Consider the following 13,663-nt stretch of genomic DNA (forward strand, 5'->3'; position numbering starts at 1 on the left):
AATTATTATGAGATTCAACTTGACCACCTGTCGAGGACTGAATTGTTTTCCGTATTCATTCCAGACATATTTTTTGAGTGGCTACTATGTGCCAGGCACTGTTTTAAACCAAGTGGCAATTTGGTTTCTATTTCTGATGAAAATAAAAACTCATTAAATTTTATTATTTAAATAGTCCTGTACTCAATCATGCTTATAGCTTATAATCTTCTTGGCCAAAAATATAAAAAGGTAAAATAAAACAAAAACATTCACTTAACTAAAAAATTAGTTTTCAAACTTGGCAAACAGTGGCTATCTCTGGCATTGCAGGAGATTTTATGTACCGCTTTTGTTCATTTGGATTTTATACAATGAACCCTTACTACCTATATAATAAACAGATGTTTTCTATTTAAAAGTAGGTTTAAAATATAACTAAACAGTTAAGAGGGTTAACTGCTCACTAAACAACTAAACACCATTTTTTAATACATACCTTCTGGGGAAATTTAAACCATCCCTCGATTTTCCTCATTTAGAGAGTGAACATGAAGCTGTACTGAGTTAAAAGACTTTCTAAAGGCTGATTCCACAGTGACCTTCTAACAGTTAAGTTACAGAAGTTATAAGATTTTAATAACTGTAGTTTGTTTCAGGTGTATATAGTCTGTTCATCGTTTCGTCTGTTGCTTTTAGTCATTAGTTTATGGTGTTTAAAATGTCCTTTAAATGACTACAGGGCAGATCATTACATTACTTTTTAAAATAGTCTTAGCTAAACTGATTTTCCTAGTGAACTTAAAATTATTTTGTTAAAGAGGAGATTGAATTTATATTTCTTGGAAAATTACAATACCTGTAGCTATACTTAACTGGGGAATATATTCAGGTAGACATGGCAAGTCTATAAATTATAGTTCTATGTACCATAAAACGTGGATGTAAGTCCCTTTAACATCATGATAATTGGAGGGCAAAGACAGACAAGGGAGGGCTTCAATCATTTAAGAATTTAAATAACCAAATTTAAGGTAAAGGGCATGTGTGTGTACATATGTGTTCTTCTGTCTATACTGGTTTAGTTTTTATTTCATTACTTTTTTGCATAGTATAATCAGTTATTTTTTTCTTCTTTTCCTTCTACAACAGACTCAGGCATTTCTTCCAAAATATAATCCACTTCTCTGAGTGGTTGCTTTCTTGATTTTATATATTTTATACTGAGGGATTATAGCAAAAAGGTCATACAGAATGCACCTAAAAGCAGAAAAGTTCTGATTATTAAGTAAATTGAGGGAAAAAGCACTCATTAGTAGCTAAACTAATGGCAGCCCCCCATACCAGCAAACCCAAAGCAACAAGTATTTAATGCTATTTGGGGCAAGGGCATGCAGAAGTAGTGCTTAAAGCTTTCAGAGCAAAGGTGGGTGGGGGTGGGGAGGCCACACACCAGACAGACCAAAGGTTGTGAAGAGGGCTGTCAGATTTTTCAAAACATTTTTCAAATCCATCCCAAATATGAAATTAACACTTTCATCTGAACTTTTATGAGCTCTAAACCCATTCTCTCCTTTTATTAAATACACAGGCATGTGCCTAGAATGTGTTCTATGGCATAAAGGCAAAGAAAACATTATTTATCTTAGAAAAGGATTTTTCCATTTCAAGTATGCCACAGTTTGTGCAAGAGGCAGAGAAATATATTGTTTATGTTAGAGGGATGTAGAGAAGGAAATTGGGAGTAGCAGTCAAGATAGTAAGTCCTCCCCAAATGTAAACCTCACTAGCCTTCAACACAGAATCTCTGTCTTCTATTTTTTCCTTGAAAGCTTTTGTTATCATAGACTTAAAAACAATAATTTATAACCCAGTTATCACAGATAAGACACTAACTGTAACAGTTTTATTCTGGCTTTAGAATATTATTCATTTCATTGTTTAATATGGGTCTTAATCAAAAGTATCTTTTGGGTAATGTCTGGCCTAAATTGAAGGAGTTGTTCTTCATAATTTACACCTTTGGATGGACAACATGAGATGTCCTTTATTAGTGAACTTATGTCTTTTGCCTTAAAAGAAACACTGTTCTTACTGGATTGTGCATCACTAAAATTTACTGAGCAAAATATTTTAAGAAAATATTTACAGCATATAGACCAACCCTGGCAACCACAAAATACATACAGCTTTCAATCTTTTTACAGCATCTTCACAGACGTGCATTCCTCTTGACTCATCAACTTCTACATGGCCAAGGTACTGTAGGAAGAAGAAAAAAGTTAGGGCTTTTGTTATTTTTATTGAGTAGCTACTATATGATAGGTATTAGATGGTAGAAAACTGAATATTGAAATTTCCACACTCAAGAAACTCAGCCATTGTAGAAAAGTTAAGGTAATGTTACTTTACTTACCCTCAGTGTCCTCGAATGAATGAGATGTATAATAAGTGTCTTGAAGAGTATGTGGTAGGCACTAAATGTTATCTGAATCTAGTAGATCTGAGGCTATTGCCTGTGCTAGAAACAGTTACTGTATCTCTAAACATAAAAACAATCCTAAAACAAAGTATATGTATGTACACACACTCACAAATATTAAAAAGGCATAAATAAAAATACCATTTATTCCAAGGCTGAAGAGTTCACACACTTCTTTTAGGGGGAACCTATAAGAACAGGGAAGAAAACTAAAACAAAATTTAAGGCCATGCTTTAAAAGATGGTAGCATTTGAGGAGGTAGAAACGGAAAGTTTAGGGAACTATTTTAGGCAGAGGGAATTCAATAAAAGTGAGAGATGTAGAACAGGATTAACTATATATTGGCAAGTATTATTACTATTTGGCTGGAGTATGAGGTATATGTACCTGGAGAATCGGAATGCTAAAACCAGTCTACTTAATCTTAGAAGCAACGGAGAGCTAATAAAGCTTTTTTTTTTTTCAAGGTGGTAATAGGATTCAAATTGTACCTTAGTATGGGAATAGTCTTAGATTAGAAAAGCAGAAGGAATGATAGCAATATTGTAAGTACTCTTTTTTAAAAGGAACTTTAGGGTCTGTTTCTGGGTAAGATGGAGTAGACACACTTTACCGTCCACCCACTGAATGAAACAATAAAACCTGGACAGAATGCCTGGAGCACCTATTTGAGGTTTCTATAAAGAGTAGAAGATGAATTAGAGAATAATAGGAGAATTGAAGATATTTCTGAACTGGCAGGGAGTTTACCTCCCCGTACCCTCCCCTTCCTTGGTACCTTCCACTGTGGCAGAGAGAGAACTCTGGGAAAAGCACTGTAGCTCTGGCTCAAGGACCAGGTAAGAGAAATTCTCATCCTCAGAAATAGCACAGGAATCCTGCTACCTTCCATTAATCTCTTTTTTTCTTTCTTCTCTCACACTCTAGCCCCAAGAAATCCTCTGACAGCAGTGGTGCTGGTGGCAGCAATGGAAACCACACCTGTAAGGGAGGCAAACCTTCCTCTCTGTTCAGTGGAACTGTGATTCCAGGAACGTGGAGCCAACCCCCCTTCTGCTTTTTCCCCCTCTCTCTGTATCTCCCACCACTTGGCCCCGGAATGGAGGTGAAATAGTGGGAATGCATAGGAAACACACGTATACAGAGTTTAAGTAACTTGTTCAAGGTCATTCAGCTAATGAAAGCTCAAACTCACACAGCCCAACCCAGTCTTATAATGCTCATATACTGAATTTTTCATTTTTACTCCTATCTTTTCAATGATGAATAAATGCACAAAACCAGTGTAGAAAACTTCTGGACTTTAGGTAACAAAATACTTGAGGCATCAATTACAAAATTCATGAACTAAGGTCAAAATAATTAAATGTCTAAAGAATTGTAACATCTGTAATTTTGAATACACATTAACTAAAACAGCAAGAATGCTCACATTTTAGCCGTTGATAAAAAGGGGCTCTGTGATAAGTCTGACAGAAAGGAACCTCAGAGGGTGACCTGTTCACAAATTCCTGACAGGGCGGGTCATGGTGTGAGTCATGCCTTCGACCCATAACCTCCCTAGTAAAAGGTTATCTTTGCCTTCAGCGAGCCCTGGCCATTTTCTTAACCACCGTAAATATTTAATATTTTAATTTTAAAAAAATTTAAATGTATTGGGGTGACCTTGTTTAGTATGATTACGTAGGTTTCAAGTGTACATTTCTGATACGTGATCTGTATGTTACATCGTGCGCCCACCACTGAAAGTCAAATCATCTGTCACCATGTATTTGCACCTTTACCTTTTCCTCCCCCCCGCCCCACTTCCTTCTGGTAAGCACCATAATGTTGTCTGTGAGTTGCATTTTTATATTTCACATGAGTCAGATCATATGGTTCTTAGCTTTTTCTGATTGACTTATTTCGCTTAGCACGATATTCTCCAGGCTTATCCATGTTGTCATAACTGGCAATATTTCATCTTTTCTTATGGCTGAATAGGATTCCACTGTATATATGCACCGTATCTTCTTTAGCTAATCCTTTCTTGAATTCATCTCTTGTCTTGGCCACCGTGAATAATACTGCAAAAAACACGGGGTGCACATATCTTTGCACATATAAGTTTTCAAAATTTGGGGGTAGATACCCAGAAGAGCGGTTGCTGGGTCATATGGTTAACTCTATTCTTAATTTTTGAGGAAATTCTGTACTGTTTTCTGCAGTGGCTGTGATGAGGGCACTCAAGAATTGGAAATTTTTAGTTTCAGTTAATACCAATAAGCTTAGTAATCAATGTCAGTAAAAAGCTATTGTTCCAGGAAGGAAGGTATGACCCACCCTGACTCCAGGAGACCATAAGCAGTTCCACCTTTGTGCCTCAGGAGGACTCAAGCAATCAGGATGGCATGTGAGCCACTGTGCTCCAGGCCACAGCCCTGGACACAGATAAAGAATCACAGGCCAACAGATGGAAGAATGCTGCAGCTTTTTATCTGATTAACCTTTCCCCTGAATTCCAAACCCCTTACCTACACTTTTCTTCTCCTTTTAATAAGAGCAGGTTTGAAATGGAATGTAAGACAGCCTATATAATCCGCCATCTTCTCAGCTTGCAGGCCATCTGAATAAAGCACCCATAAAGATTCAATCCCTGTCTCTGCTTACTGGTTCTGGTAGTGACAGGCAGCATGCGCGCCTGAATGTGGACTTCAGTGGTTTCAGCGGCATCAGTTTACATTCCCACTGGCAGTGAATGAGGGCCCTTTTTTCTCCACAACCTCTCCAACATTTGGTTATTACTTGCCTTGTGGATCCTCTCTCCATTGTTTTTAGAAATCTAGGTTAATAGGACCTTTGGAATGCCTTTTTCAGACCTCCCTCCAGGGAGTGCATAATCTTGTTAACTACCCTGCCATCAATCCAGTCCATGAAATCTTGTAATTCATGTAATCTTCCTTATGCCCCACCCCCACCAATTACACAGTATAAAAAGAAATGGCAAACTTATTCTGGGAAGCATTTTTCTCTGAAGCATTTGAGATCTTGCTTCTGGTATGTAGTCAGTTTGGCTCAAATAAACTCATAAAAAGTTCTCTATAGGTTTGGATGTTCTCTACATCAAAATGGTGAATCAAATAATGCATTATATACAGTTCTAAACTGAAAGAGTGTGACCTTTTTAGGGAAAATCTGAATAATGCAAAATCCCAGAGGACACACAATCATGCCGGGCATAACAGCCTTTCGGTCAAAGACAAGCCACATGTACAACAGTGGTCCCATAAGATTAAAATGGAGCCGAAGAATGCCTATTGCCAAGTGACATCTCGCTGTCTTACCATTCTAGTGCAATGCATTACACAAATACCACTGCGTTACAATTGCCTACAGTGTTCAGGCTGTATAGGTTTGCAGCCTAGCAGCTGTAGGGGAACAGATTTTTGTCACCCCAGAATATGTCTCTTTGGCATAAGGATTATTTTAGTCTGGCTAATTTTAAGAAGTAACACATAAAAGAGAAGCTCTGAAATCCAAGTAGAAGTTACCTTTTGTAAAAGACATTTATTTTGTAAGGGAAATCTCCATTTATAAGGTGTCTTCTTTGCTGTACCAGAAGTAGGGGAATAAGTTTATCTTTAGAAATGCTTATCAATAAGGAAGACAAGGATTTAAATATGCTTACAATCTGAGACTTCCCAGCAAGGTGGAGGTATACATAGACTTGCTTCGTCTCCTGGCCTAACCATAAGAAAGATAACAACCAATATAAGAACAAAAAACAACCAGAAGTGCCAGAAAATCGAACTGTATGGAAGTCCAATAACAAGGATTTAAAGAAGAAACATCCAGACAGGTCGGAGGGGTAGCGAGGACGCAAAGTGGCGCAGTGAGGTGGCAGAATGGGCAGTCCCACACTCACGTATGGCGGATAACAACTGGGGATCAAGCGATCCCAGCCTCAGGCCAGACCGTGCAGCCCTGGGTGCCAATGCAAGGAAATAAAGCCTCGTGGCTGCAAAAACTAGTGGGGCTTGGGGTGGCAGAAGAAACTGCCAGTCTCTCAGGAGAGTCCATTTAAAGGGCCCACAGGATCCTACAAGGTACACAAACCCACCCACTCTGGCAATCAACACAGGGCAGCAGCTAGAAGGAGGCAGTCACTTACGGGAAGTGACTGGAAACTGGGTGAGAGCTGAACAAGTGGCATTGTTTCCTCTCTGACCCCTCCTCCACATACAGTGCAAAGTGGCAAGGCAGGTTGCACTGCCCTGGTGAATACCTAAGGCTGTGCCCCTTACAACATAACAGGTGTGCCAACACTGGGTGTCAAAGCAGCTCTACCTAACACACAGAAACACAGGGAGGCTGCCAAATTGAGGAGAGAAAGACATATCACTCAAATGAAAGAACAGACCTATAGTCATGGTCCAGGACAATGGACACCTCTTGGACAAGGTCCAAGAGTCCAGAACCTTGAAAATGGATGTTAAAACCAAAGGCTCTAGCTCACAAACCCTCCCCTCTCAGGCTGCCCCATCAGACAGCAAGATTCCTTCCTTGCTTTCTTAACTTCTGGTAACTGGAGAGTTCTGTCTTATTGAATGCTTGGCTGTGCTTTAAGAGCAAAAGTTTGAAAATGTAGTCAATGTTTCTAGATATGTGTACTGGGAGTATTTCTACGTTAGCTTACTCCACATTCTGCCAGAACCAGAGGACCTATAATATTTTCTAACTAAACTAATTGTTTTTTTAATCTATTGATGTTAGTATATCTTGTAAGTAGCCAGTGTATTGGGAATATTTCTATGTTAGCTTACTCACATTCTGCCACAATCAGAGGACCTATAATATTTTCTCACTAAACTATTCTTTAAAATTTATTGATTTTGGTATATCTTACAAGTAGCCAAAACTACTGCAATTTCCTTTCATTTGAAACATTTTTTTTGGTTGATTCTCTTGGGTTTTTCAGCTAGACATCATCTGCAGAAACAAACAAAACAAATGTATTCATTTCCCACATTTACAGTTGTTTATTTATTTTCTTACGCAGAGGTGATTGTAAATGTGTTAAACAACAGCAGTGTTTGAGAGCAACCTCATCTTCCCCTCAAATTCAATGTAAATGTTTCATAATTATGCATGATTCTGGGATAATTTTTCAATCATTTAAATAATGTATTATGCTATTCCTATTTTTTAAATCCTCACTCAAGGCCACACTTACTGATTTTAGAGAGAAGAGAAGGGAGGGAGAAATGGAGAGAAACATCAATGTGAGAGAGATACATTGACTGGTTGCCTCTCATATGTACCATGACCGGAAACTGAACCTGCAACCTAGTATGTGCCCTGACCGGGAATCAAACCTGTGAACCTTTTGTTTATGGGACAATGCTCCAACCAAGTGAACCACACCAGCCAGGGCTGCTATTCCTATTTTGCTAAGATAATTTATTGTGACTGCATAATAAATATTTTTAACATTTTTTATTGAGATGTAATTCAAATTATATAAAATTAACCATTTTAAAATAAATAATTCAGTGGCATTTAGTACATTCGCAATGCTATGCAATCACTATCTTTACCTAATTCCAAAAATTTTTTTCACACCAAAAGGAAATGGGAATCATTTCCTTTAAGCATTCCCATTAAGCATTTGTCTCCCATTGCCCCTTCCCACATCCTCTAGCAACCATAACCTGCACTGTCTTTACGGATTTACCTATTCTGAATATTTCATATAAATGTAATCATAAAATATGTGACTCTTTGTATTCTGGCATATTTCACCTAGCATACTATTTTCAAGTTTCACTACACTGTGGTATGTATAAACACTCAGCTGCTTTTTATAGCTGAGTAATATTCCTTGTAGTTCATCCATTTTTCAATTGAGGGACATTTTTCAATTTGGGCTGTTTCCATCTTTTGACTATTATGAATAGTGGTGCTAGAAACATGAGTGTACATATATTTATTTGAGTGCCTGTTTCTTATTCTCTGGGGTATACGCCTATCAGTGGAATTGCTGAGTTACATGTTTAGCTTTCTGAGAAACCGCCAAATTGCTTTCTATTGAATGATTTTACATTCCCACCAACAACGCATAAGGGTCATAGTTTCTTCAGATCCTCGTCAACACTTACTATTTTCTGTTTCTGTTTTTCAAATACAGCCATTCAAGTGGGTGTGATGTATTATTTCACTGGGGTTTTGATATGCATTTCCGTGATGACTAATGATGTTAAGTATCTTGTTGGCCATTTGTATATCTTTGGGGAAATTTCTATTAAAGTCCTTTGCCCATTTTTCAATCAGGTTCTTTTATATTCAGGATACTAGAATCTTACCAGATACATGATTTCCAAATGTTTTCTCCCATTCTGTAGTTGTCTTTTCACTTCTGTGAAAATATCCTTTGATGCACAGAAGGTTTTTTTTGACATTTTTAATTTTAAGGAAGTCCAGTTTATCTATTTTTTTCTTTTGTTGCTCACACTTTTGCTATCACATCCAAGAATCTATTGCCAGATTCAAGTTCATGAAGATTTACCCCTATGTTTTCTTCTGAAAGGTTATGCTAATTTTTACTTTTATATTTACATTGTTGACCCATTTTGAGTTAATTTTTGTATATGGTGTGAGGTGTGGGGGGGGGTCTAAGTTTTTTTTTCCCACATGAACATCTACTTTTCCCATCACATTTGTTGATGAGACTTTTCTTTCCCCATTGAATGGCCTTGGTACTCTTGTCAAAAATCAATTGGCCATAGATGCATAGGTTTATTTCTATACTCTCAATGCTATTCCATTGTCCTATACATATCATTCTTATGCCAGAATGACAATGTTTTGATTACTATAGCTTTGTATCAAGTTCTGAAATCAAGAAATGTTGAGTCCTTCAACTTTGCTTCCATTGCAATAATTTTCTTCTTAGGCCCATCAATGTGATGAACTATATATCAAATTACCTAATATGGAATCATTTGTGGATTTTCAGAGTTAAACCCTACTATGGTTTAACTTTTTAGATGCCATTTGCTCTATTTTTCTGCTTACTTTTTCATCTATATTCCTAAGTGGAGTTGGTCTATGATTTTCTTTTTGTTTTTATATCATCTTTATTAGGTAGTTTTATCAGAATTTTGTTCATAACATAAAAAAATCTGAAAACCATCCTTTTTTTTCCTTCTACATGCTCTGGTATAGTTAAATAGCGTAAGAGTTATTCTTCAAGATTTTGAAAGGAGTGACCTGTGAAACCATCTATACTCAGTTTTAGGGGGGAAATAGTTTTAGAGTTTTAAAAACTTTACTTCATGGCTAGGGGCCTATTCAACTTTTCTTTTTCTACTTTAGCTAAGTTTAGCAATGTATATTGTTGTAGAACATTCTTAGTTAATCTAAATTTTTGAATTTATCAGCATAAATATACAGTATTCACATAAATTGAGTCTGTAACTGGGTCTCCCCACTTTCTTATCTCTAGTATTATATATTTGTTTTCTTTCTTTTTTATTTAGTAAGGTTCATTTCTAGTACTACCCCCAAGTTATTTAATCTCTCTTTCCGTTTTATGTAATTAAAAAATGAGAAAGTACAGTTTTATGATCTCTGAGTTACCTTTAGGTGCTGAGAAATGAATACAGGTTTTAAAGCATTTCTAAGGGATTTTATTCTATCATCTTGATCAATTCAACTGGTCACAAATGGGTATTTATGCCCACAAAAAAGAGGGGGCAGACATGGTGTAAAGAGAACAAAAATACCTCCTATATGGACTGACTCTTTGCTGCATAATCTATTTTCGAAATGTGGAGCTAGAAATCAGTGCTGTGTCTTATTAGACTATGAGAAAAACATGCCCATTGAAATAAACATTATTAAAGAGGTCTCTCTTCTTCTCTGAGATACCATCTCTCTGAAGAATTGCAGCTGATTTATGCTTTAATGGCTAAAATATTTGACACTGGGACTTCCTTTGTCTGTACGTCTTCTCCAAACTCCCTCTGGGTAAGGGACTTTATTCACAAAAAATGTACTTTACAAAAACTATTATGTGGAATTTCATTCTTGGATGAATTAAGTCATTTTTCCTTTTTTTGAAAAAAGTATTTAAAAAATATATTTTACCCATTTTGGAAATGTTATCCATGAGAAGAAATGCAGAGCTCTTTTGTGAGACACTGTACAGTAAGCAGTTCTCAACATTAACAGAAACTGGCATAACTCACAATCATTAATTTACAAGAAGCTATAAGGCATATTATCACATATGCATGGCCTGCTTATTAAGCAAATATAAGATGCATATGTGCTAAACATGATATCAAAACTTGTTTGGGGCCTTTAATCAAAGCGAAATTGTAAAATCAAATTAAAGTGGGCTATTCTTTAAATATAAATTTGGAGTACAATTACATTTAAACAAGTCATATAACCTAAGCATACGTATTAAATCAAATCACATTAAATTTAAAGCTAAAAATAAAGAGATCCCAAACCTTCATCTCTCAAATATGACACTGCATGTCAAAAGACTTAAGTAATTTAAACAAAGTCACATAACTAATATAGCAACAAAGCCAGGAACAGAAGTCCAATCTTTTAATTTCTAGACGTATCATCTTTCAATTATCTCACATTGCTTATGCAATTCTCCTATTTAAGGGTCCACAGTTTACTGCTCTTATATACATTAAGTTCATGTTATTCTTCTTTTAAAAAAGGCGGTGGAGGCCCTGGCCAGGTAGCTCAGTTGGTTACAGTGTTGCCCCCATATGCCAAGGTTGATATCCCAAGGCCCCTGATCAAGGCACATACAAGAATCAACCAATGAATGAATAAATAAGTGGAACAACAAATCAATGTCTCTCTCTCCCCACCCCCTTGCTCGCTCTCTCTCTTTCCCAAATCAATAAATAAGAATAAAAAAGGTGGCTGATCAAATAGGGAGAGTCATTCATTTTGGTAATGTTGCTTACGGCTGAAGTGGGGCCTGACCTTTCTCACAGCTCAGTATTCTTTCATAAGTGAATTTCACTGTTTTTTCCTAGTTAAACTATACCACTGCTAACCAAACAGGAGATAAGGGGAATTTTCCTTCATAGGAATATTATAAGTGATAGATGAAGAAGGGATGACAGAACTAGATTATCACCATTTTGCAACCCTTAATAAATTAATGGTTACTGTTATCACAAAGATAGATAATTAGCTATTGTGTGCATTTTGATAATAGTCCATGCCACCAATAAAGTATTCCTGAAAAAAAATCAAAGTTAAATCTGATCAAGCCTATATAGAAAACTACCAATTTATAAGCAGCACAGGAAACAAAGGAACATGTCAAACAGAGTAAGTTTCTGGCATTTTCAATTTGCTGAGGAGTGCAGAATTACAGTTAAGGACCTACCAGAGGGGTGGGTTCTAGCGAACACCACCAGTCTCTCAGAGCACGGGGACAAGCGTGTCCTATGAGTGGACGTAAGCCAGAGGTAGGTAGAGCCTTGCCAAAACTGTAATCCAGCCTCAATTCTGTTAATATAAAACCTGACAAGGACATTATAAGATTGTAGACCCATCTGTCTCAAAAACACAGATGTAAAATTTCTGACCAAAATATTAGCAAACAGAACCCAGCAGCACACTCAATGGCCTCGACCCGATCATGATGGACGTTGGACAAGTGGAGTTTATTCCATGAATGTAAGGTTAGTTGACTATTCAAAAAACCCAGTAAGTGTAGTTTGCTACCTAAAAAATTAAAGATAAAAATGATATAATCATCTTAGTAGGTACTGGAAAGACTTTTGATAAAATTTAGTTTCCATTCATAATTTTAGAGTTATTTTTCAATCATGAATAGAAAGACACTTGTTTAGTCTGGTAAATTGTGGTAAGATCAGGAATAAGGCAAGGATTCTTGTTATCACCAATTCTACCCACTATTGATTACCAGACTCTGACCAGTGCAATAAGGAAACAAAAAGAAATTAAAAACACAAGGATTGGAATGTAAGAACTATAACTAGTTTCATAGATTATATAATTCTATTAGAAAATTCAACAGAACATGCAAATTACTAGGATTAATAAATGAATTTAGCAAAGTCGCTAGATATAATTTCCACATCCAAAGGTCAATTGTAGCCCTGACCAGTGTGTCAGTTTGTAAGGCACTGCTCTGCAGAGCGAAAGGTCGCTAGTTTGATTCCTGGTCAGGGCACATGCCTGGGCTGTGGGTTCAGCCCCTGGTAGGGCCCATAGGAGAGGCAACCAATTGAAGTTTCCTTCCCTCTCTTTCTCCTTCCCTTTCCCTCTCTCGAGAAGTAAATAAATAAAACCCTTTTTTTAAAAAAAAGGTCAATTGTATCCTTTCACAATATATACAAATATTGAATCATTATGCTGTACAGGTGAAACTAAAATAATGTTATATGTCAACTATATATCAATTTTTAAAAAGTCAATCGTATATTTCAACATACAAAAATCAATTGTAGCCCCGACTGGTATGGCTCAGTGATTTGGGTGGCATCCCACAAACCAAAAGATCACTGGCCCGCTTCCTGGTCAGGGCGCATGCCTGGGTTGCAGGCCAGGTCCCCAGCTGGAGGCGTGTGAGAAGCAGTCCATCAGTGTTTCTCTCACACAGAGATGCTTGTGTGTCTCTTTATCCCTCCCTTCCCCTTTCTCTAAAAATAAATAAATAAAATCTTTTAAAAAATTCAATTGTATTTCTATGAGTCATATGCATAAAATGAAATTTTTAAAAAGATGCCATTTATAACAGAATCAGAACTGAATGCTTGATATTATTCTTCATTCACAAATCCTCTCTTCCACCAACATCCTTCCCTAAATACATGACAATTCTACCCTTCAGTCGCTCAGTTCAAAAACCTCAGTGCCATCCTTGACTTCACTTTCTCTTTGTGACACTTCGTAACCCTCCTTGCTCAGCACAACAGTCAGAGTGATCCTTTTATAAAGTCTAACTCATATATATCCCTATCACTCTTCTGCTCAAACTCCCCAATGGCTTCCCATTTCACTTTAAATAGAACGGTCTGGAGAGCCCTACACCAGGGGTTTTTCAAAGGAAGGCATTTAGAAAATATATGGAGGCATTTTTGGTAACAATGATGGGAAAAATTACGTGTAGGTAATCGGCAAGGAGCCATAGTTGACCAATTTCTTGCGAC

At 36.8% G+C, this 13,663-nt stretch overlaps 1 protein-coding gene across 11 annotated transcripts in view; it reads right to left on the minus strand.

Moving 5' to 3' along the window:
• Positions 1-13,663, minus strand: part of NUMB (NUMB endocytic adaptor protein) — a 121,965-nt gene that overhangs the window by 30,207 nt on the left and 78,095 nt on the right. For all 11 annotated transcript variants that reach the window (XM_071222054.1, XM_071222056.1, XM_071222051.1 and 8 more), the window contains one exon: positions 2,167-2,241. In XM_071222054.1, coding sequence (XP_071078155.1) covers positions 2,167-2,241 — 75 coding nt within the window. The remainder of the gene's footprint in view (positions 1-2,166; positions 2,242-13,663) is intronic.

Source organism: Desmodus rotundus, chromosome 7 (assembly GCF_022682495.2).
Source record: "Desmodus rotundus isolate HL8 chromosome 7, HLdesRot8A.1, whole genome shotgun sequence".
Classification (NCBI taxonomy): domain Eukaryota; kingdom Metazoa; phylum Chordata; class Mammalia; order Chiroptera; family Phyllostomidae; genus Desmodus; species Desmodus rotundus.